Genomic DNA, 21,168 nt, shown 5'->3' on the forward strand with positions numbered 1-21,168 from the left:
CCATGTAGAACCCTTTTGGGTTCCATGTAGGACCCAAACCAAAAAAAGGTTCTCCCTGGAACCAAAAAATGAGTTATCCTCTGGGGACAGCCGAAGAAACCTTTTGAAACCCCTTTTTCTAAGAGTACATGCAGGGCACAGCCAAGGCCCCCACATTTTATTTATTATATATATTTATTTTATTTTATTTACGTAACATGATGACACTCCTTGTCCCAAAACAACCATCAAAGACTATGCACATCATCATGACACACATATCATGTAGGGCAGTCCCTCAGACAAATCAGCATCAAATAAAACAATAACTTTATTGGTTCTTATGATAATGATGATGATGATGATGATGATGTTGTCCGCTCATTACAGATTACATGACAGATGCTGCAGTTTTGGGAAAGAAAGATTTGAAAATCATGCATCGAACCACTGTTACAGGCTAAAACATAGGATATATGTGTTGTCTTAAGGGGGAAGGTGTTAAAGGATTTTGTTTTTTTCATTTATGTTTTTTAAGGGTTGGACTTTAACACGTATAGCTCGTTAGCACGTAGGGCGTCACCGATTGGTGTCACCGCGTTAGTCAGTCATGTGTTACACCTGTTCTGCTTGGGCATCTAATTAGTGGGAAGGTGTTTCACCTGTGCTGACCCAGGTGCTATTTAAGAGTGGCTGGCCCAGTGCTCCAGTTGTCTTGAGAGATGTGGAGGGTCGACACCTTTAGTTGTCTGGATAGATGTGTAGGGTCGACACCTTTAGTTGTCTGGATAGATGTGGAGGGTCGACACCTTTAGTTGTTTTGATAGATGTGTAGGGTCGACACCTTTAGTTGTCTCTAGATGTGGAGGGTCGACACCTTTAGTTGTCTGGATAGATGTGGGGGGTCGACACCTTTAGTTGTCTCTAGATGTGGAGGGTCGACACCTTTAGTTGTCTGGATAGATGTGGAGGGTCAACACCTTTAGTTGTCTGGATAGATGTGGAGGGTCAACACCTTTAGTTGTCTAGATAGATGTGTAGGGTCGACTCCTATAGTTGTCTTGATAGATGTGGAGGGTTAACACCTTTAGTTGTCTAGATAGATGTGTAGGGTCGACTCCTTTTAGTTGTCTTGATAGATGTGGAGGGTTAACACCTTTAGTTGTCTAGATAGATGTGTAGGGTCGACTCCTTTAGTTGTCTTGATAGATGTGGAGGGTTAACACCTTTAGTTGTCTCACCCTATTTTGATTTCCAGACAAACCATCCTTTATCTAATTTTGTTCTGCACCGCCTTTTTGGTTTGCTTCCTGTCTTTAAGTTTGTTGTGGGTTTTTCTTTTGTTTGCCTCTACTTAGGCAAATGTAGTGGACACTCATGGTGGGCGTTTTAGGTCCCAGTTGTTGTTGCTATGCAACTTTCAGTGGACACACCCCCATGAGTATCTTTCAGAACCCCTCCTCAAACCCCACCTGTTGTGGTTGTTGTCAAGGACTCTTTGTCGGTTTCCCCCTTCTGTTTGACGGACATTTTTTGGGGGGTTTTCTTGTTGGGGAACGTAACACCACACACACACACGGTACAAGTTTAGTACCTTCCTCCTATAAAAGTTATCTACTTACTCACCTGTTGTCATGGATACTCTTGATTCTGCCGTCAACACCTGTGGGGGCAGGTAGATTGTTCAGGACAGCCTTCTATTCTGTCTATAGTTTACTGTACTGACGAAGATGACTCTCGGACGAGGATGGAGATGTTTGACGAGGACTGACATTCTGCTTAAAACCTGGTTGGTTTTGATCAAACAAAATGCTATAATTCACCATAAAACATATTTCTATGGGGAAACTTAAAAAAATATAAAAGCTAAAAGCTTTGTTCAATACTGTCTATTCAACGTCCAATTAGTTTGAATACTGATAAAGGAGAATGTTCTGATGGCAAAGTGATCTGGGGGTGTGTGTGTGGTGTGCCTTAGCTTTAGGTAATTAGTACAGTTCTGAAGGTACCGTTACTTCCTGAGTAGACCAGAGGAGCAGATGGTGAAAATAAGAGCTTTTTAACCACCAGACGAAAAATAAACTACAGACATTTAAAAAAGAAAAAAGAAAAAAAGGAAGTTCCCATGACAACAGAAATTGGATGTGGAGAAACAATGAATATTCAAATCCGTGCACGTGAACATTTTACCGTTCACTCCGCTATTGAAGCACAAACATTGGTTCTAAAATATTGGATCCCAAAATGTACCTTGACATGTCACATCTCACACCTGTGCGTTCCCTTACAAACCTCCCTGTGCCTCTCTGCCTCTCAACTCCAGTGTGAATGCAGTGCTGTGCAGAAAATATTGCAATCAGTTAAATGGTTGTTTTTTTGGGGGGGGGGGGGAAATTCCTGTTGCACGTTCATGGAAAAGCTGTAGCTAACAGATTTTAGATTTTAGATCTGGAGATACCGTTATTAATATAGGATTGGCCTATTGCACTGCGCTGTAGTGGGAGAAATGACTGCGATTCGTGGTTCAGTACAGAGTACCGTAGGAGGAAAGCATATCACATTGTCTTTCTCCCAAATTGCACCCTATTCCCTACATGGGCCCTGGTCAAAAGCAGTGCACTAGACAATGAATAGGGTACCATTTAGGACACATCCCATGGTTCAGTACAGAGAAGAAGGAAAACATAATTTAATTATTCATAGCTGTGTTCATAGATAATAACATTTGACTAGAACAAACTAGGAGTGAAAGACATTACCAGGAACGATCAGAACTTCAGTGTTATATTCTGGACACTGTGTTTATTAATATGTGAGGCTATACAGCCTCTTCTGGACACTGTGTTTATTCATGTCTGAGGCTATACAGCCTCTTCTGGACACTGTGTTTATTCATGTCTGAGGCTATACAGCCTCTTCTGGACACTGTGTTTATTAATATGTGAGGCTATACAGCCTCTTCTGGACACTGTGTTTATTCATGTCTGAGGCTATACAGCCTCTTCTGGACACTGTGTTTATTCATGTCTGAGGCTATACAGCCTCTTCTGGACACTGTGTTTATTAATATCTGAGGCTATACAGCCTGTTCTGGACACTGTGTTTATTCATGTCTGAGGCTATACAGCCTCTTCTGGACACTGTGTTTATTAATATCTGAGGCTATACAACCTCTTCTGGACACTGTGTTTATTCATGTCTGAGGCTATACAGCCTCTTCTGGACACTGTGTTTATTAATATCTGAGGCTATACAACCTCTTCTGGACACTGTGTTTATTCATGTTTGCTCTCCTTTTTCTTTCCCCTTCTCCTATCATCACAATAATGTCCATGTACCAAATGGCACCCTATTCCCTATGTAGTGCACTACTTTAGACCAGAGCCCTATGGAACCCTATTCCCTATGTAGTGCACTACTTTAGACCAGAGCCCTATGGAACCCTATTCCCTATGTAGTGCACTACTTTAGACCAGAGCCCTATGGAACCCTATTCCCTATATAGTGCACTACTTTCGACCATAGTGCTCTGGTGAAGAGTAGTGCACTATATAGGGAATAGGGTGTCATTTGGGACAAAGCCTATGACAGGGAAGCATCATGCTCGGGAAGAATGCCCTGCACCGTCTGATCTGTTTGTAACTTAGTTATAGGATTTAATAATTATACTGGGGACAATTGATCATTTTGAGAAACATCAAGGTTGGTTCATTTTCATGTTATTTACTCCTGCACATTTGAAATTAGCTTCCGACGCTGCCCGATTTACTTCCTGCAGCGACTAGTCAGTGCACGGTAGTCTATTATTATAATGCATATTACTATCCACTATTTGCTGTGAATGTGCCCTCTAGTGGACCAGCGTGGACGCGAAAAGGTCTTTCCTGCCACATGACGTCACACGAATTCGATCACATGACAGCCTCGGAGAAAAAGAAAACAGGAAATATTTCACCCAGCGTTTTCACTTTGGTAAGTTTTACACTATAAATACAGTGTTAATACATTTTTGATTTCACTATTACCAAGATAGTTACTTATGAAGTAGTACAATACACTAAACCTCATCGTATTTTTTGTTGTTGAAAAATCGCCACTCTTCTAACCAAACTAGCTACTCGTGTTTAGCTAGCAATGGGCTCTTGCAAGCATCCTGTCTAGGCAGAGAAGCAACGCCCTCTAGCTATGCAATTTGAAGAAGTAAACGATTGTAATGTTGATTTATGTGTACATTAATAATTAGCCTGCAGTAATATTTTGTCTGTTTTCTTTCATGTTTTTTTATTTGACTTACATATGAGTGGTCCTCTGTAGCTCAGTTGGTAGAGCATTGCCATTGCAACGCAAGGATGGTGGGTTCGATCCCCGTGATCAATCATACGTTAAAAGTGCATGCTTGCTAAAATGCCTATATCTCACCGACAGTGTCATTGCATTTTGGTACACCAGAATTACATACATTTCCAAGGGAACGCGGCGTTTGTTTTGCAGCATTGCGTTGGAGGGCGTTCTGTGTCGTGCATATCTTGGATTTATCAAACTGTGTGCGTGAAGGGCTTGACAGAAATGGTAGCAGAAGGTGAATGTTGAACTGTCGGTGTGATCTAAATCAAATCAAGTTGATTTTATATAGCCCTTCGTACATCAGCTAATATCTCGAAGTGCTGTACAGAAACCCCCAGCCTAAAACCCAAACAACAAGCAATGCAGGTGTAGAAGCACGGCGGCTAGGAAAAACTCCCTAGAAAGGCCAAAACCTAGGAAGAAACCTAGAGAGGAACCAGGCTATGAGGGGTGGGCCAGTCCTCTTCTGGCTGTGCCGGGTGGAGATTATAACAGAACATGGCCAAGATGTTCAAATGTTCATAAATGACCAGCATGGTCAGATAATAATCAGGAGTAAATGTCAGTTGGCTTTTCATAGCCGATCGTTAAGAGTATCTCTACCGCTCCTGCGGTCTCTAGAGAGTTGAAAACAGCAGGTCTGGGACAGGTAGCACGTCCGGTGGACAGGTCAGGGTTGGTACGCAGCGTCAACTGGATATGTTTGCAACAAAAGTTCAACATTCACCTTCTGCTATCATTTCTGTCAAGCCGTCTACGCATACAATTTTAACGCATACGTTCGATAAATCCAACATTACGCACCACACAGAACGCACGGCAACTGCCTCTGCAACGCAAACGCAGCGTTTCCATTGGAAAGGGATGCACTTCTAGTGTACCAAAAAATGCAATGTCTGTGTGATCGAGGTGTAAGTGGCTTATATATTATTAACCCAATCACCGTTTTGTGTCATGTTGCTCTGCCAGGGAGAGAGAAAGATGGGGTCAGCTGTCGAGAGGACGGATGAACATGTCCGAGAATACTTGATATATCGCGGTTTCACCAGCACGCTGAAGCACCTAGACTCCGATATGAAAGCAGACAAGGAGAAAGGATTCAGAGTATGTATGAAACAGTGTATTTGAAGTCATTAACCATCCAGGTAATGCAAAAGCGCACGACAGCAGTAGCTTGTTCCCAGTGTTGTCAAGACAGCACAAACAGATGTGTGACCAGGCTATAGCAGTTGCTTATAGCCTTGTTACTCTGACCGATATAGACAGGTGAGAATTTAGATCTTTGTATGTACACTATATATACAAAAGTATGTGGACCCACCTTCAAATTAGTGGCTTTGGCTATTTCTGCCACACCTGTTGCTGAGAGGTGTATAACATTGAGCACACAGCCATGCAATCTCCATAGACAAACATTGGCAGTAGAATGGCCTTACTGAAGAGCTCAGTGACTTTCAACGTGGCACCGTCATAGGATGCCACCTTTCCAACAAGTCAGTTCGTCAAATTTCTGCCCTGCCAGAGCTGCCCCGGCCAACTGTAAGTGCTGTCATTGTGAAGTGGAAACGTCTAGGAGCAACAGCGGCTCAGACGCAAAGTGGTAGGCCACACAAGCTCACAGAACGGGACCGCTGAAAAGCGTTTAAAAATTGTCTGTCCTCGGTTGCAACACTCACTACTGAGTTCCAAGCTTCTTCTGGAAGCAACGTCAGCACAAGAACTGTTCGTCTGGAGCTTCATGAAACGGGGTTCCATGGCCGAGCAGCTGCACACAAGCACAAGATCACCATGCGCAATGCCAAGCGTCGGCTGGAATGGTGTAAAGCTTGCCGCTTTTGGACTCTGGAGCAGTGGAAACGCGTCCCTCTGGAGTGATGAGTCACGTTTCACCATCTGGCAGTCTGACGGACGAATCTGGGTTTGGTGGATGCCAGGAAAACGCTACCTGCCCCAATGCATAGTGCCAACTGTAAAGTTTGGTGGAGGAGGAATAATGGTCTGGGGCTGTTTTTCATGGTTCGGGCCCCTTAGTTCCAGTGAAGGGAAATCTTAACGCTACAACATACAATGACGTTCTAGACAATTCTGTGCTTCCATTTTTGTGGAAACAGTTTGGGGAAGGCCCTTTCCTGTTTCAGCATGACAATGCCACCGTGCACAAAGCGAGGTCCATTCAGAAATGGTTTTTCGAGATCAGTGTGGAAGAACTTGATTGGCCTACACAGAACCCTGACCTCAACCCCATCAAACACCTTTGGGATGAATTGGAACGCCGCCTGCGAGCCAGGTCTAATCGCCACAACATCAGTGCCCGACCTCACTAATGCTCTCTAGGCTGAATGGAAGCAAGTCCCCACAGCAACGTTCCAACATCTAGTGGGAAGCCTTCCCAGAAGAGTAGAGGCTGTTATAGCAGCAAAGGGGGGGACCAACTCCATGTTAATGGCCATGATTTTGGAATGAGATGCTTGAAGAGCAGTTGTCCACATACTTTTGGCCATGTAGTGTATATTTATATACCAGTGGAGGCTGGTGAGGGGAGGACGGCTCATAATAATGGCTGGAATGGAGTCAATGGAATGGAATCAAACACATGGAAACCATGTGTATTATAATGAGCCGTCCCCCCCACAGATGCCTCCACTGGTATATACAGTACCAGTCAAAAGTTTGGGCACACCTACTCATTCAAGGGTTTTTCTTTAGAGTAGAATAATAGTGAAGACATCAAAACTATGAAATAACACATATGGAATTATGAAGTAACAAAAAAAGTGTTAAAACAAATCAAAATATATTTTATATTTGAGATTCTTCAAAGTAGCCACCCTTTGCCTTGATGACAGCTTTGCACACTCTTGGCATTTTCTCAACCAGCTTCATGAGGTATTCACCTGGAATACTTTTCCAACAGTCTTGAAGGAGTTCCCACATATGCTGAGCACTTGTTTGCTGCTTTTCCTTCACTCTGCGGTCCAACTCATCCCAAACCGTCTCAATAGGGTTGAGGTCTGGTGATTGTGGAGGCCAGGTCATCTGATGCATCACTCTCCTTGGTCAAATAGCCATTACACAGCCTGGAGGTGTGTTTTGGGTCATTGTCCTGTTGAAAAACAAATGATAGTTCCACTAAGCGCAAACCAGATGGGATGGCGTATCACTGCAGAATGCTGTGGTAGCCATGCTGGTTAAGTTTGCCTTGAATTCTAAATAAATCACAGACAGTGTCACCAGCAAAGCACCCCCACACCATCACACCTCCTCCTCCATGCTTCACGGTGGGAAATACACATGTGGAGATCATCCGTTCGCCTACTCTGCGTCTCACAAAGACACGGCGGTTGGAACCAAAAATCTCTGATTTCCACCGGTCTAATGTCCATTGCTCAAATTTCTTTGCAGCAATTCGACCATGAAGGCCTGATTCACACAGTCTCCTCTGAACAGTTGATGTTGAGATGTGTCTGTTACTTGAACGCTGTGAAGCATTTATTTGGGCTGCAATCTGAGGTGCAGTTATTTTCCGATTTCTGAGGCTGGTAACTCTAATGAACGTGTCCTGTGCAGCAGAGGGAACTCTGGGGCTTCCTTTCCTGTGGCGGTCCTCATGAGAGCCAGTTTCATCATAGTATTTGATGGTTTTTGCGGCTGCACTTGAAGAAACTTTCAAAGTTCTTGAAATGTTCCCAGATTGACTGACCTTCATGTCTTAAAGTAAGGATGGATTGTCATTTATCTTTGCTTATTTGAGCTGTTCTTGCTATAATATGGACTTGGTATTTTACCAGGGGCGGCAGCGTAGCCTAGTGGTTAGAGCGTTGGACTAATAACCGGAAGGTTGCAAGTTCAAATCCCCGAGCTGACAAGGTACAAATCTGTCGTTCTGCCCCTGAACAGGCAGTTAACCCACTGTTCCTAGGCCGTCATTGGAATTTGTTCTTAACTGACTTGCCTAGTTAAATAAAGGTTAAAAAAAAAAAAAAAAAAAAAAAATAGGGCTATCTTCTGTATACGTATACCAACCCTACCTTGTCACAACACAACTGATTGGCTCAAACGCATTTAGAAGGAAAGACATTCCACTAATTATATTGTAACAAGGCATACCTGTTAATGAGAATGCATTCCAGGTGACTACCTCATGAAGCTGGTTGAGAGAATGCCAAGAGTGTGCAAAGCTGTCATCAAGGCAAAGGGTGGCTACTTTGAAGAAATTCAAATATAAAATATATTTTGATTTGTTTTAACACTTCTTTTGTTTTAACACTCCATGATTTCGTATGTTATTTCATAGTTTTGATGTCTTCACTATTATTCTACAATGTAGAAAATAGTAAAAAATTAAGAAAAACCCTGGAATGAGTAGGTGTGTCCAAACTTTTGACTGGTACTATATATATATATATATATATATATATATATATATATATATATATATATATATATACACTGCTCAAAAAAAATAAAGGGAACACTAAAGTATTTAATAAGAATAGTTCCTTCATTCAGATTTAGGATGTGTTATTTTAGTGTTCCCTTTATTTTTTTGAGCAGTGTATATATATATAGTACCAGTTTTTATTATATATACAATGTATGTATTTAAATGAGGTACTTGTTAAAACCTTTTGTTGTGTGTTTTTATCCTAGTTCAATATTTAAATTATATCTAATTATAATAATTTATTAGTATATTATAATAATAATAATATATAATATAATATATATCTATATCTAATTATATTTCACCTCATGATATTGAAGCAATAATGCCTGAGGGGGTGTGGTATATGGCCAAGCACCGTTCTTAAGCACGACGCAACGCGGAGTGCCCGAATACAGCCCTTAGCCGTGGTATATTGGCCATATACCACAACCCCCCCCCCCCCCCCCCCCCAGGTGCCTTATTGCTATTATAAACTGGTTACCAACGTAATTAGAGCAGTAAAAATACACATGTTTTGTCATACCCCTGGTATACAGTCTGATATACCACGGCTTTCAGCCAATCAGCATTCAGGGCTCGAACCAGCCAGTTTATAATAAGGTTCATTGCACAGCTGGACTATATATATGTATCTTGTTCAGGTGGATAAGATCATTGATCAGCTTCAGCTGTTCATCCACACCTTTGACCTGAATGGCCTGAAGGAGTACTGGGGCTACCTGGACCGCAGGCTGTTCTGTAGACTGGAAGATATCTACAGACCAACAGTCTCCAAACTACGGACCAGTCTCTTCAGATACTACGTTGTTTACACTGTACAGGTGCATACAGCCTTCTGTTGTCGTGGTCTTCTCTTGTTACTCAGACATTATGTGTGGATAGTCCAATGATGTTGACTGATTATTGATATACAGCATGGCCTCTCCCTCTCTCCCTAACTCCTTCTCTGCCTCTCTCCCTCTCTTCATCCCTCTCTCCCTCTCACCTCATCCCTCCCTCTCTCTTCATCCCTCTCTCCTCCCTCCCTCTGTCCCTCCCTCCCTCTGTCCCTCCCTCTCTCTCTCTCTCCCTCCCCTCCCTCTCTCCCTCTTCTCCCTCTCCCCCTCCCTCCCTCTCTCCCTCTTCTCCCTCTCCCTCCCTCCCTCTCTCCCTCTCTCCCTCTCTCCCTCCCTCCCCCTCCCTCCCTCTCCCCCTCACTCCCTCTCTCCCTCCCTCCTGCTCTCCCCCTCCCTCCCTCTCTCCCTCTCTCCCTCTCTCCCTCCCTCCCCCTCCCTCCCTCTCTCCCTCCCTCCCTCTCTCCCTCTCTCCCTCTCTCCCTCCCTCCCCCTCCCTCCCTCTCCCCCTCCCTCCCTCTCTCCCTCTCTCCCTCTCTCCCTCCCTTCCCCTCTCCCCCCTCTCTTTCTCCCTTTCTCTCCCAGTTAAAGAACCTAGAGAAGACCCAGGAGTTTTTCCAGCGTCAGGCTCAGGAGCTGCAGTGCCAGCAGGAGTGGCGTGATTGGTTCATCCTTCCGTTTATGCCCGCCCCCGAGCAGAACCCCTTGTTCTCGCCGTACTTCTCTCGTCAGTGGTCTGACACCTTCCTGGTCTCACTGCACAACTTCCTTTCTGTGCTGTTCCAGTGCATGCATATCCTTTTGTTCTGTGGGCGAGACTACAGACACTCTAGACTACAGACACACGATGACTACAGACACTCTAGACTACAGACACTCTCGACTACAGACACTCTCGACTACAGACACTCTCGACTACAGACACTCTCGACTACAGACACTCTGGACTACAGACACTCTGGACTACAGACACTCTGGACTACAGACACTCTGGACTACAGACACTCTGGACTACAGACACTCTGGACTACAGACACTCCAGACTACAGACACTCCGGACTACTGACACTCTCGACTACAGACACTCTCGACTACAGACACTCTCGACTACAGACACTCTGGACTACAGACACTCTGGACTACAGACACTCTGGACTACAGACACTCTGGACTACAGACACTCTAGACTACATTCACACGATGACTACAGACACTCTAGACTACAGACACTCTAGACTACAGACACTCTAGACTACAGACACTCTAGACTACAGACACACGATGACTACAGACACTCTGGACTACAGACACTCTGGACTACAGACACTCTGGACTACAGACACTCTGGACTACAGACACTCTGGACTACAGACACTCTGGACTACAGACACTCTGGACTACAGTACGTACACTCTAGAACTACAGTACGTACACTCTAGACTACAGACACTCTGGACTACAGACACTCTGGACTACAGACACTCTGGACTACAGACACTCTGGACTACAGACACTCTGGACTACAGACACTCTGGACTACAGACACTCTGGACTACAGACACTCTGGACTACAGACACTCTGGACTACAGACACTCTGGACTACAGTACGTACACTCTGGACTACAGTACGTACACTCTAGACTACAGACACTCTGGACTACAGACACTCTGGACTACAGACACTCTGGACTACAGACACTCTGGACTACAGACACTCTGGACTACAGACACTCTGGACTACAGACACTCTGGACTACAGACACTCTAGACTACATTCACACGATGACTACAGACACTCTAGACTACAGACACACGATGACTACAGACACTCTGGACTACAGACACTCTGGACTACAGACACTCTGGACTACAGACACTCTGGACTACAGACACTCTGGACTACAGACACTCTGGACTACAGACACTCTGGACTACAGACACTCTGGACTACAGACACTCTGGACTACAGACACTGGACTACAGACACTCTGGACTACTGACACTCTAGACTACAGACACTCTGGACTACAGACACTCTAGACTACTGACACTCTGGACTACAGACACTCTGGACTACTGACACTCTGGACTACTGACACTCTGGACTACTGACACTCTGGACTACTGACACTCTGGACTACAGACACTCTGGACTACTGACACTCTAGACTACAGTACAGACACTCTAGACTACAGTACAGACACTCTAGACTGCAGACACTCTAGACTACAGACACATACTCTCAGAGGCTAGCCATCAGGGTAAAAACGGTGTTTTACTTGTCTTGGGAGATGTCATGCTGCAATCGGCATCACACCAGGTTGTGTCAACACGATCCCGTATTAAAGAGGAACGTGACTCTAGACTGGGTTTTGCTTGTCTTCAATCGGCATCACACCAGTTTGTGTCAACACGATCCCAGACGTATTAAAGAGGAACGTGACTCTAGACTGGGTTTTGCTTGTCTTCAATCGGCATAAACGGTAACGTAACAATGTCCATTTTAAATGTCAACAAACTATACATACTATCTTTTGAGTAGTTTCTTCCTTGACAGCAAACCACCTCAGCCTGCGCTCCTGGGCTTTGACTCTGAAGTCCAGAGGACCGCTAGTCTACAGGAGGAGAACGATCAGCTCAGACACGTGGTCTGTTTTCTCATCTAATAACGGGTCATATCCTTGCGAGCCAGTTTGTGCTAATACCAGAGAAGTTTGAAACCAAGACACTCAACATTCGATTACTTCCTGTAAATCCCACGGGGTGTACTCATACCGACGTGTTTAGGAGTGTGACAGTTACTTATTTACAGGAAGTAATCACTTGTTAAGTCTCTCCGTTTCCAAAAGTGTGGCGCTAGCACATACTGCTTCCCTCATGAGAAAGTCTCAAAGGGCCTAAGGATGGCTGCTAAAGCTCTCTCTCTCTCTCTCTCTCTCTCTTTCTCTCTTTCTTTCTCTCTATCTCTCTCTCTCTGCCTCCAGCTATTTTCCCTGCAGGGAGAGGCTAAACTAAAGAAGCAGGAAGAGATGGTGCATCACAAACTCCCCCCCTACGTACAAAACATGGACCGCCTCGGAGACACTGAGCTGTGAGGACAAACTTTGAGATTGGATTGACCCACTTTGGGGTTGAAGGGAGGGGTTTTAGTGAACGTTTTAATAAGTGTATTATATAGTTATTTGGTTTTGTATTTTCTCCTCTTCGTACGATACTGTAGATGTATAATTTAACTAATATAATATTTATTAAACTGTTTTAATGTGTTAACGTGTTTTTTCGTATGAATAAGGACGATGAATAAACAATTCACCCTGAATTGTTGTTTTTCACCATGATTAGTTCTAGTTGTTCTGTCTGTTTCCTGGGATACACAGCTCCTGTCCTTGAGGGCCTCAGTGGCTGCTGGGATGTCTGGAGCCCTGGGCCTGTATTCATAAAGTGTCTCCGAGTAGAAGTGCTGATGTACGATCAGCCCCCCCCCCCCCATCTTATTAATACAATTTAAAAGACAAAACTGATCCTAGATCAACATTCCTACTCTTGAGACGCTTTGAGGACACGGGCCTTGGTATGAAGGGCCTTGGTATGAAGGGCCTTGGTATGAAGGGCCTTGGTCGACTCCTGTCAGGGTTTTGCTTTGGGAACACAATACCAAACACTATGCAGCAACGGAAACGCAACACAAAGTTGTCTGAGGACATTTCCCTTCCCTTGACATTTAATTTGTCTGACAGTTTGCTCTGTAGTTTGAACTAGTAACGTTCGATTTAACAAAGCAAATGGCCTGCGAAAAAGGTAGGAACCACTCATAAAGCCTAAACACACCACTTAGTAAGAAGAAGTCCAGTTTAAGAGACTCATTGGAAACTGAATCAAAAAAAAAGTCTTCAGATAAGAAATCTAGTATCTGTATTTTTCTCATGACGCTTTCCATTTTCTTTCAGAACATTCTTGGCTTGTCTCCCATATAGACCTTGTTTACTCACTAGGCACACAACGGCGCATGGTAACTGACGGTTAATTGAGTTTTACAGTTCAACAGTTTCACAGTTGTGAGTGGACCTGCACACAGCATCAGCGAAGAATGGTGTTTTAAAAAGCAGCTGAGGTATCCGATATCTCTAAATGTTGAATCAATCTTAGTGATGCCAACTTCATCACCTCTAATTCCTCTACACAGAGATATGTTTGTTTCACGCTTGATTCCCGTTTGATTCATGCTTGATTCATATATGACTCCTGTTTGATTCCCGTTTGATTCACATTTGATTCATCTGTCCTCCACAGGGACCTGGTGACGAGCCAGCGTAATCCCGCCCTTACCACCACTCCTTCCAGGAACTTCTTCTCTACATTCCTACCCCAGGCCAGACGGGTACCTGGCAAGATGCCTCGAGGACTTCCTGGGTCCTCGCCAACACAGGCCTCGCTGGGACGCAAGGACACCGCAGCCAATCAAGTGAGACCATATGTTCTTCCGGAAATTAGGATGTTTTTCTGGGGGACCGGGGGCATCCCTTGAGACTGAGACGCTGGACTTGTAGACCCTCGGGATGCGTTTTAAGGGTCTAGATAAAGTTTCTGTGGAAAATCCCTTCCACTCACTGTGCAGTACTATTTAAGATAATTGTTACTCGAGTGGTTTTAAACTTTTACCAATATTTAGCAGTTTACAGCATTTATGACATGACTAGAAGTATGTATTTTTCAGTATTTACAGTTGGTATCATAGTGTAAATATTCACCCCCCCCTTCGATTTTTTTTTTACATTTTGTTGCGTTATAAATTGGGATTGAAATATTTTTTTTTGGGGGGGGGTCATTGATCAACACAAAATACAAAAATGATTACAAAAATGTATAACTAAAATATAATATATTCAACCCCCTTTGTTTTAGGCAAGCCTAAATTAGTTCAGGGGTAACATTTTGCTTAACGAATCGCATAATAAGTTACGTGGACTCTGTGTGAAAGAATAACGGTTTACATGGTTATTTGAATGTCTAACGCCTTCCTCTGTCCCCCTCACCATCTGTAAGGCCTCTCAATGTCTACCCCCTTCCTCTGTCCCCCTCACCATCTGTAAGGCCTCTCAATGTCTACCCCCTTCCTCTGTCCCCCTCACCATCTGTAAGGCCTCTCAATGTCTACCCCCTTCCTCTGTCCCCCTCACCATCTGTAAGGCCTCTCAATGTCTACCCCCTTCCTCTGTCCCCCTCACCATCTGTAAGGCCTCTCAATGTCTACCCCCTTCCTCTGTCCCCCTCACCATCTGTAAGGCCTCTCAGTGTCTAACGCCTTCCTCTGTCCCCCTCACCATCTGTAAGGCCTCTCAGTCAAGTTTTCGAATTTCAAGGACAGATTCAACTACAAATGACCAGGGAGCTTTTCGGAAGCCTCGTAAAGAACGGCAGTGATTGGTAGATGAGGAACAATAACCAATCAGACATTTGAATATGTCTTTAAGGACGAGTTTAAGGACGAGTTGATAACGATGCTGTGGAGGATGTTTTGAACTACCCAGACACATCGAAGATACAGTCCTCATGGATTTCACCAGAAAGGTGACTTTAAAACAGCTAAAAGACACATCGAAGATACAGTCCTCAGGGATTTCACCAGAAAGGTGACTTTAAAACAGCTAAAAGACACATCGAAGATACAGTCCTCAGGGATTTCACCAGAAAGGTGACTTTAAAACAGCTAAAAGACACATCGAAGATACAGTCCTCAGGGATTTCACCAGAAAGGTGACTTTAAAACAGCTAAAAGACACATCGAAGATACAGTCCTCAGGGATTTCACCAGAAAGGTGACTTTAAAACAGCTAAAAGACACATCGAAGATACAGTCCTCAGGGATTTCACCAGAAAGGTGACTTTAAAACAGCTAAAAGACACATCGAAAATACAGTCCTCAGGGATTTCACCAGAAAGGTGACTTTAAAACAGCTAAAGACACATCGAAGATACAGTCCTCAGGGATTTCACCAGAAAAGTGACTTTAAAACAGCTAAAGGATATGATGGGAGAAAACTGAGGATGGATCAACGACCTTGTAACGAGTGAAAAGAAAAATTAAAATATACAGAATACAAATATTCCAAAAACATGCATCTTGAATGTAACACGACACTAAAATAATACAAAGGAATATACTTTTAGGCCTAAATCCAACAAAACACATTACTGAGTAACTGCCTCCTTATTTTCAATCATGGTGGTGGCTGCGTCATGGCATGGGTATGCTTGTCATCAGCAAATACTGGGGTGTTTTTCAGGATAAAAAGAAACGGGATGAAGCTAAGCGCAGGCAAAATCTTTGAGGAAAAACCTGGTTCAGTCTGCTTTCCAACAGACACTGGGAAACAAATACAACAACCTAAAACACAAGGCCAAATCTACACTGAAGTTGCTTACCAAGAAGACAGTGAATGTTCCTTAGTGTCCTAGTTACAGTTTTGACTTAAGTGTGCTTGAAAATCTATGGCAAGACTTGAAGATGTCTGTCTAGCCACGATCCCCATCACCTTGACAGTGCTTGAAGAAATGGGAAAATATTGGAAAAATAAGACAGTATACAGTATTAGTGTTTATTATACAGTATTAGTGTTTATTATACAGTATTAGTGTTTATTATACAGTATTAGTGTTTATTATACAGTATTAGTGTTTATTATACAGTATTAGTGTTTATTATACAGTATTAGTGTTTATTATACAGTATTAGTGTTTATTATACAGTATTAGTGTTTATTATACAGTATTAGTGTTTATTATACAGTATTAGTGTTTATTATACAGTATTAGTTTATTATACAGTATTCGTGTTTATTATACAGTATTCGTGTTTATTATACAGTATTCGTGTTTATTATACAGTATTAATGTGTATTATACAGTATTATTGTTACAGTACCATTACAGAGTATTTTGTGTAGATCATTGACGATTTTCTTAAAATACATTTCAATCCCAATTTGTAACACAATAAAATGTATGTGTGTGACTTACCTGTGTTTTGGAAAACAAACCGCTTTCATGTATCTTATTCTTGTGAAGCCCAAGGACCCAGTAGCAGCCTCCAAGGAGCCCAGGCCGGTGTGTAACGCTGGGGGAACCAGTGAGCCGCAGGCTGGGTCTACCTCCTACCCCAGACAGAGACGACACCAGGACCACGAGAAGGAAAGGAAAGAGCTCTTCTCCAAGCCACAAATTCAGGTTTCAGCTCCTCTACTTTACTAAGGAAAAGATGTTGCCTAGTGGACAAATTTAGAATTGAATGAGCAAATGACACTTTTCTGTAACAAAGTTCCTTGGCTTACATGTACATGCTTTCCCTCCTTCAATAACCCATAGAAGTATACTGATGTTGTATTTACATATTACATTCCAAAGAGATCAATTGGTAAAGAGATCAATCGACCAAAACAATGGAAATGCCATGGCAACGCCATTCAAGTTTCAAGTTTTATAGTCACATGCACAGTACAGTGAAATGCCTTTCTTGCCACCTCTAAACCCAACAGCAGTAACCAATATAAATGTATTACTAAAAATAACATAAGGTAGAACAAAAACACAGGACTGGGAATCGGAGTGGATTTGACATGACTGGGAATCGGAGTGGATTTGACATGACTGGGAATCGGAGTGGATTTGACATGACTGGGAATCGGAGTGGATTTGACATGACTGGGAATCGGAGTGGATTTGACATGACTGGGAATCGGAGTGGATTTGACATGACTGGGAATCGGAGGTGATTTGACATGACTGGGAATCGGAGTGGATTTGACATGACTGGGAATCGGAGTGGATTTCACATGACTGGGAATCGGAGTGGATTTGACATGACTGGGAATCGGAGTTGATTTCACACGACTGGGAATCGGAGGTGATTTGACATGACTGGGAATCGGAGTTGATTTCACATGACTGGGAATCGGAGTGGATTTGACATGACTGGGAATCGGAGGTGATTTGACATGACTGGGAATCGGAGTGGATTTTGACATGACTGGGAATCGGAGTGGATTTGACATGACTGGGAATCGGAGTGGATTTGACATGACTGGGAATCGGAGTGGATTTGACATGACTGGGAATCGGAGTTGATTTCACATGACTGGGAATCGGAGGTGATTTGACACGAATGGGAATCGGAGTTGATTTTGACATGACAGTTTCTTTATGAAAATATTTTGTGAACTCCATGACAGTAGCTAAAGCAAGAAGCTATAGCAGCACACAGGTAGACTCTAAATGCATGCTGGGCCGGGCCCCGAGTTCCTGAAGTGAGCGCTACTGAAGCGAAATTGGAGCAGGCGAGAAGACCTACCTCCAGCCTTTGGGAATCTCGCTCCAGTGAAATCGGGCACGCTCCGCTCCTCGCTCCAGCTCCGCTGGGAATACAGATATGCATCTGTTGGATACGGATACCTTTAAAAAGGGTAGGGACGTGGATCAGGAAACCAGTCAGTGACCATTTGCTTCATGCAGCGTGACACATCTCCTTCGCATAGAGTTGATCAGGCTGTTGATTGGTGGCCTGTGGAATGTTGTCCCACTCCCCTTCAATGGCGGAGCGAAGTTGATGGATATTGGCAGGAACTGGAAAACGCTGTCGTACACGTAGATCCAGAGCATCCCAAACATGCTCAGCGGGCGACGTGTCTGGTGAGTAATGCAGGCCATGGAAGAACTGGGACATTTTCAGCTTCCAGGAATTGTGTAGCGATGCTTCTGACATGGGGTCGTGCATTATCATGCTGAAACACGAGTTGATGGTGGCGGATGAATGGCACGACAATGGGCCTCAAGATCTTGTCACTGTATCTCTGTGCATTCAAATTGCCATTGATAAAATGCAATTGTGTTCGTTGTCCGTAACTTGTGCCTGCCCCATACCATAACCCCACCGCCACCATGGGGCCCTCTGTTCACAACGTTGACATCAGTAAACCGCTCGCCCACACGCCGCCATACATGTGGTCTGCAGTTGTGAGGCCGGTCGGACAGACTGCCAAATTCTCTAAAATGAAGGTGGCTTATGGTAGAGAAAGTAACATTACATTTTCTGGCAACAGCTCTGGTGGACATTCCTGCTGTCAGCATGCCAATTGCACGCTCCTTCAAAACTTGAGACATATTTTTAGAGTGGCTTTTTATTGTCCCCAGCACAAGGTGCACCTGTGTAATGATCATGCTGTTTAATCAGCTTCTTGATATGCCACGCCTGTCAGGTGGATGGATTATCTTGGCAAAGGAGAAGTGCTCACTAACGGATGTAAATACATTTGTGCACAACATTTTGAGAGAAATAAGCTTTTTGTGCGTATGGAGATCTTTTATTTCAGCTCATGAAACATGGCACCAACAATTTACATATTGTGTTTGTATATTTGTTCAGTATATACAGGGTCAGTCAGTTCCAGTACCATATTTACAATGTGCAGGGATACTGGAGTGATAGAGGTAGAAATGTATAAAGGTGACTCGGCAGGATTGTGTCCAGGCACAGATCTGGGGAAGGGTACCAAAACATTTCTGCAGCATTGAAGGTCCCCAAGAGCACAGTGGACTCCTTTCTTAAATGGAAGAAGTTAGGAACCACCACGACTCCTCCTAGAGCTGGCCGCCCGGCCAAACTGAGCAGTTGGGGGAGAATCGCCTTGGTCAGGGGAAAAGGGCCTTGGTCCCTCTGTCAGATCTCCAGAGGTCCTCTGTGGAGATGGGATAATCTTCCAGAAGGACAACCATCTCTGCAGCACTCCACCAATCAGGCCTTTATGGTAGAGTGGCCAGACAGAAGCCACTCCTCAGTAAAAGGCCCATGACAGCCTGCTTGGAGTTTGCCAAAAGGCACCTAAAGGACTCTAAGACCATGAGAAACAAGATTCTCTGGTCTGATGAAACCAAAATTGAAATCTTTGGCCTGAATGCCAAGCGTCACATCTGGAGAAACCTGGTACCATCCTTACGGTGAAGTATGGTGGTGGCAGCATCATGCTGGGGGATGTTTTTCAGCAGCAGGGACTGGGAGACTAGTCATGATCGAGGGAAAGATGAACGAAGCAAAGTACAGAGAGATCCTTGATGTAAACCTGCTCCAGAGAGCTCAGGACCTCAGACTGAGGCGAAGGTTCACCTTCCAACAGGACAACAACCCTAAGCACACAGACAAGACAATACAAGACTGGCTTTGGGACAAGTCTCTGAATGTCCTTGAGTGGCCCAGCCAGAGCCCGGACATGAACGCGATCGAACATCTCTGGAGAGACCTGAAAATAGCTGTGCAGCGACGCTCCCCCATCCAACCTGACAGAGCTTGAGAGAATCTGCAGAGAAGAATGGGAGAAACTCCCCAAATAAAGGTGTGCCAAGCTTGTAGCGTCATACCCAAGAAGACTCGAGGCTGTAATCACTGCCGAAGGTGCTTCAACAAAGTACTGAGTAAAGGGTCTGAATACTTATGTAAATGTCCAAAATTAGCAAAAATGTCTTTTGTCATTATGGGGTATTGTGATGTCATTATGGGGTATTGTGATGTCATTATGGGGTATTGTGATGTCATTATGGGGTATTGTGTGTAGATTGATGAGGGAAAAACTATTTAATCCATTTTAGAATAAGGCTGTACTTTCCGAATGCACTGTGGTAAAACAACTAATCTAAAAAAAACTGATTTTCCCTGAACGAAAAATACCTCTACCCCCTACAAATATTGTCCATGTATTATAATCCACATAAGAATTCACACGAGTCACGCTGTAACCTGCACATAGTCTACATAGGCTACTTGAACTGATGCCCAGTGGACCTGCAGTCTAAGTTATTGTAATCTACAATCACCGCTTCCAGCTGCTGCCTGGCAGCCATTTTTAAATATTATATAGACATTCAAATCCTCCTGTTGCAGGATTATTTTCCCCCCTGTGAGGAAATGGGTCATATTAAGATCCGACATCTGTATATGTGGTCTGAAGGGAAGTATGGGAGGGATTCCCGGCGGTATTATCAGGAAGCTAAATCCGGCGTGTCTCTTCTTTCAGATGCCTGAGAAGAGAGGGGAGAGTGGGGACCCAGAGGCTCACCTTGAGGGGGGGACCACCAGCAATGACCTGATAGACCCTCCTCCCCCCAACCAGACACAAGTCAGCGGGGAGGGACAGAGGGGCACAGGGGTGCTGGGGGTGGAACAACCCTTCATCAAGCTCAGTCAGGAAGAGTACGGAGAGCATCACTCCTCCATCATGCACTGCAGGTAGGACATCACCTGAACGTCACATTGAACACCTGTTACAGTCAGAATCTAGTTGGGTTTATTGTTGATCTACTACAGGAGCTCTTCAGTAGTCAGACATACTAATCACCGGCATATACTGTGTAAACAGACACTTTCCAGTGTCAGATATCTGTTCTCCTTACTGAGACAAACAGAGCTGTATTGCCCTGGTTACACATCCACCATAGTAACAGAGCTGTACTGCCCTGGCCTGGTTACACATCCACCATAGTAACAGAGCTGTACTGCCCTGGTTACACATCCACCATAGTA

At 44.0% G+C, this 21,168-nt stretch overlaps 1 protein-coding gene across 4 annotated transcripts in view; it reads left to right on the top strand.

Moving 5' to 3' along the window:
• Positions 1-3,846: 3,846 nt before the first annotated feature.
• Positions 3,847-21,168, top strand: part of wdr91 (WD repeat domain 91) — a 38,351-nt gene continuing 21,029 nt past the window's right edge. For all 4 annotated transcript variants that reach the window (XM_055865213.1, XM_055865205.1, XM_055865197.1 and 1 more), the window contains exons 1-9: positions 3,847-3,951; positions 5,293-5,427; positions 9,412-9,591; positions 10,189-10,395; positions 12,170-12,253; positions 12,590-12,696; positions 13,896-14,067; positions 16,671-16,829; positions 20,663-20,874. In XM_055865213.1, the coding sequence (XP_055721188.1) occupies positions 3,871-3,951; positions 5,293-5,427; positions 9,412-9,591; positions 10,189-10,395; positions 12,170-12,253; positions 12,590-12,696; positions 13,896-14,067; positions 16,671-16,829; positions 20,663-20,874 (1,337 nt within the window). In that variant the 5' untranslated portion in view covers positions 3,847-3,870. The remainder of the gene's footprint in view (positions 3,952-5,292; positions 5,428-9,411; positions 9,592-10,188; positions 10,396-12,169; positions 12,254-12,589; positions 12,697-13,895; positions 14,068-16,670; positions 16,830-20,662; positions 20,875-21,168) is intronic.

The sequence above is a fragment of the Salvelinus fontinalis genome, chromosome 2 (genome assembly GCF_029448725.1).
Source record: "Salvelinus fontinalis isolate EN_2023a chromosome 2, ASM2944872v1, whole genome shotgun sequence".
NCBI lineage: Eukaryota > Metazoa > Chordata > Actinopteri > Salmoniformes > Salmonidae > Salvelinus > Salvelinus fontinalis.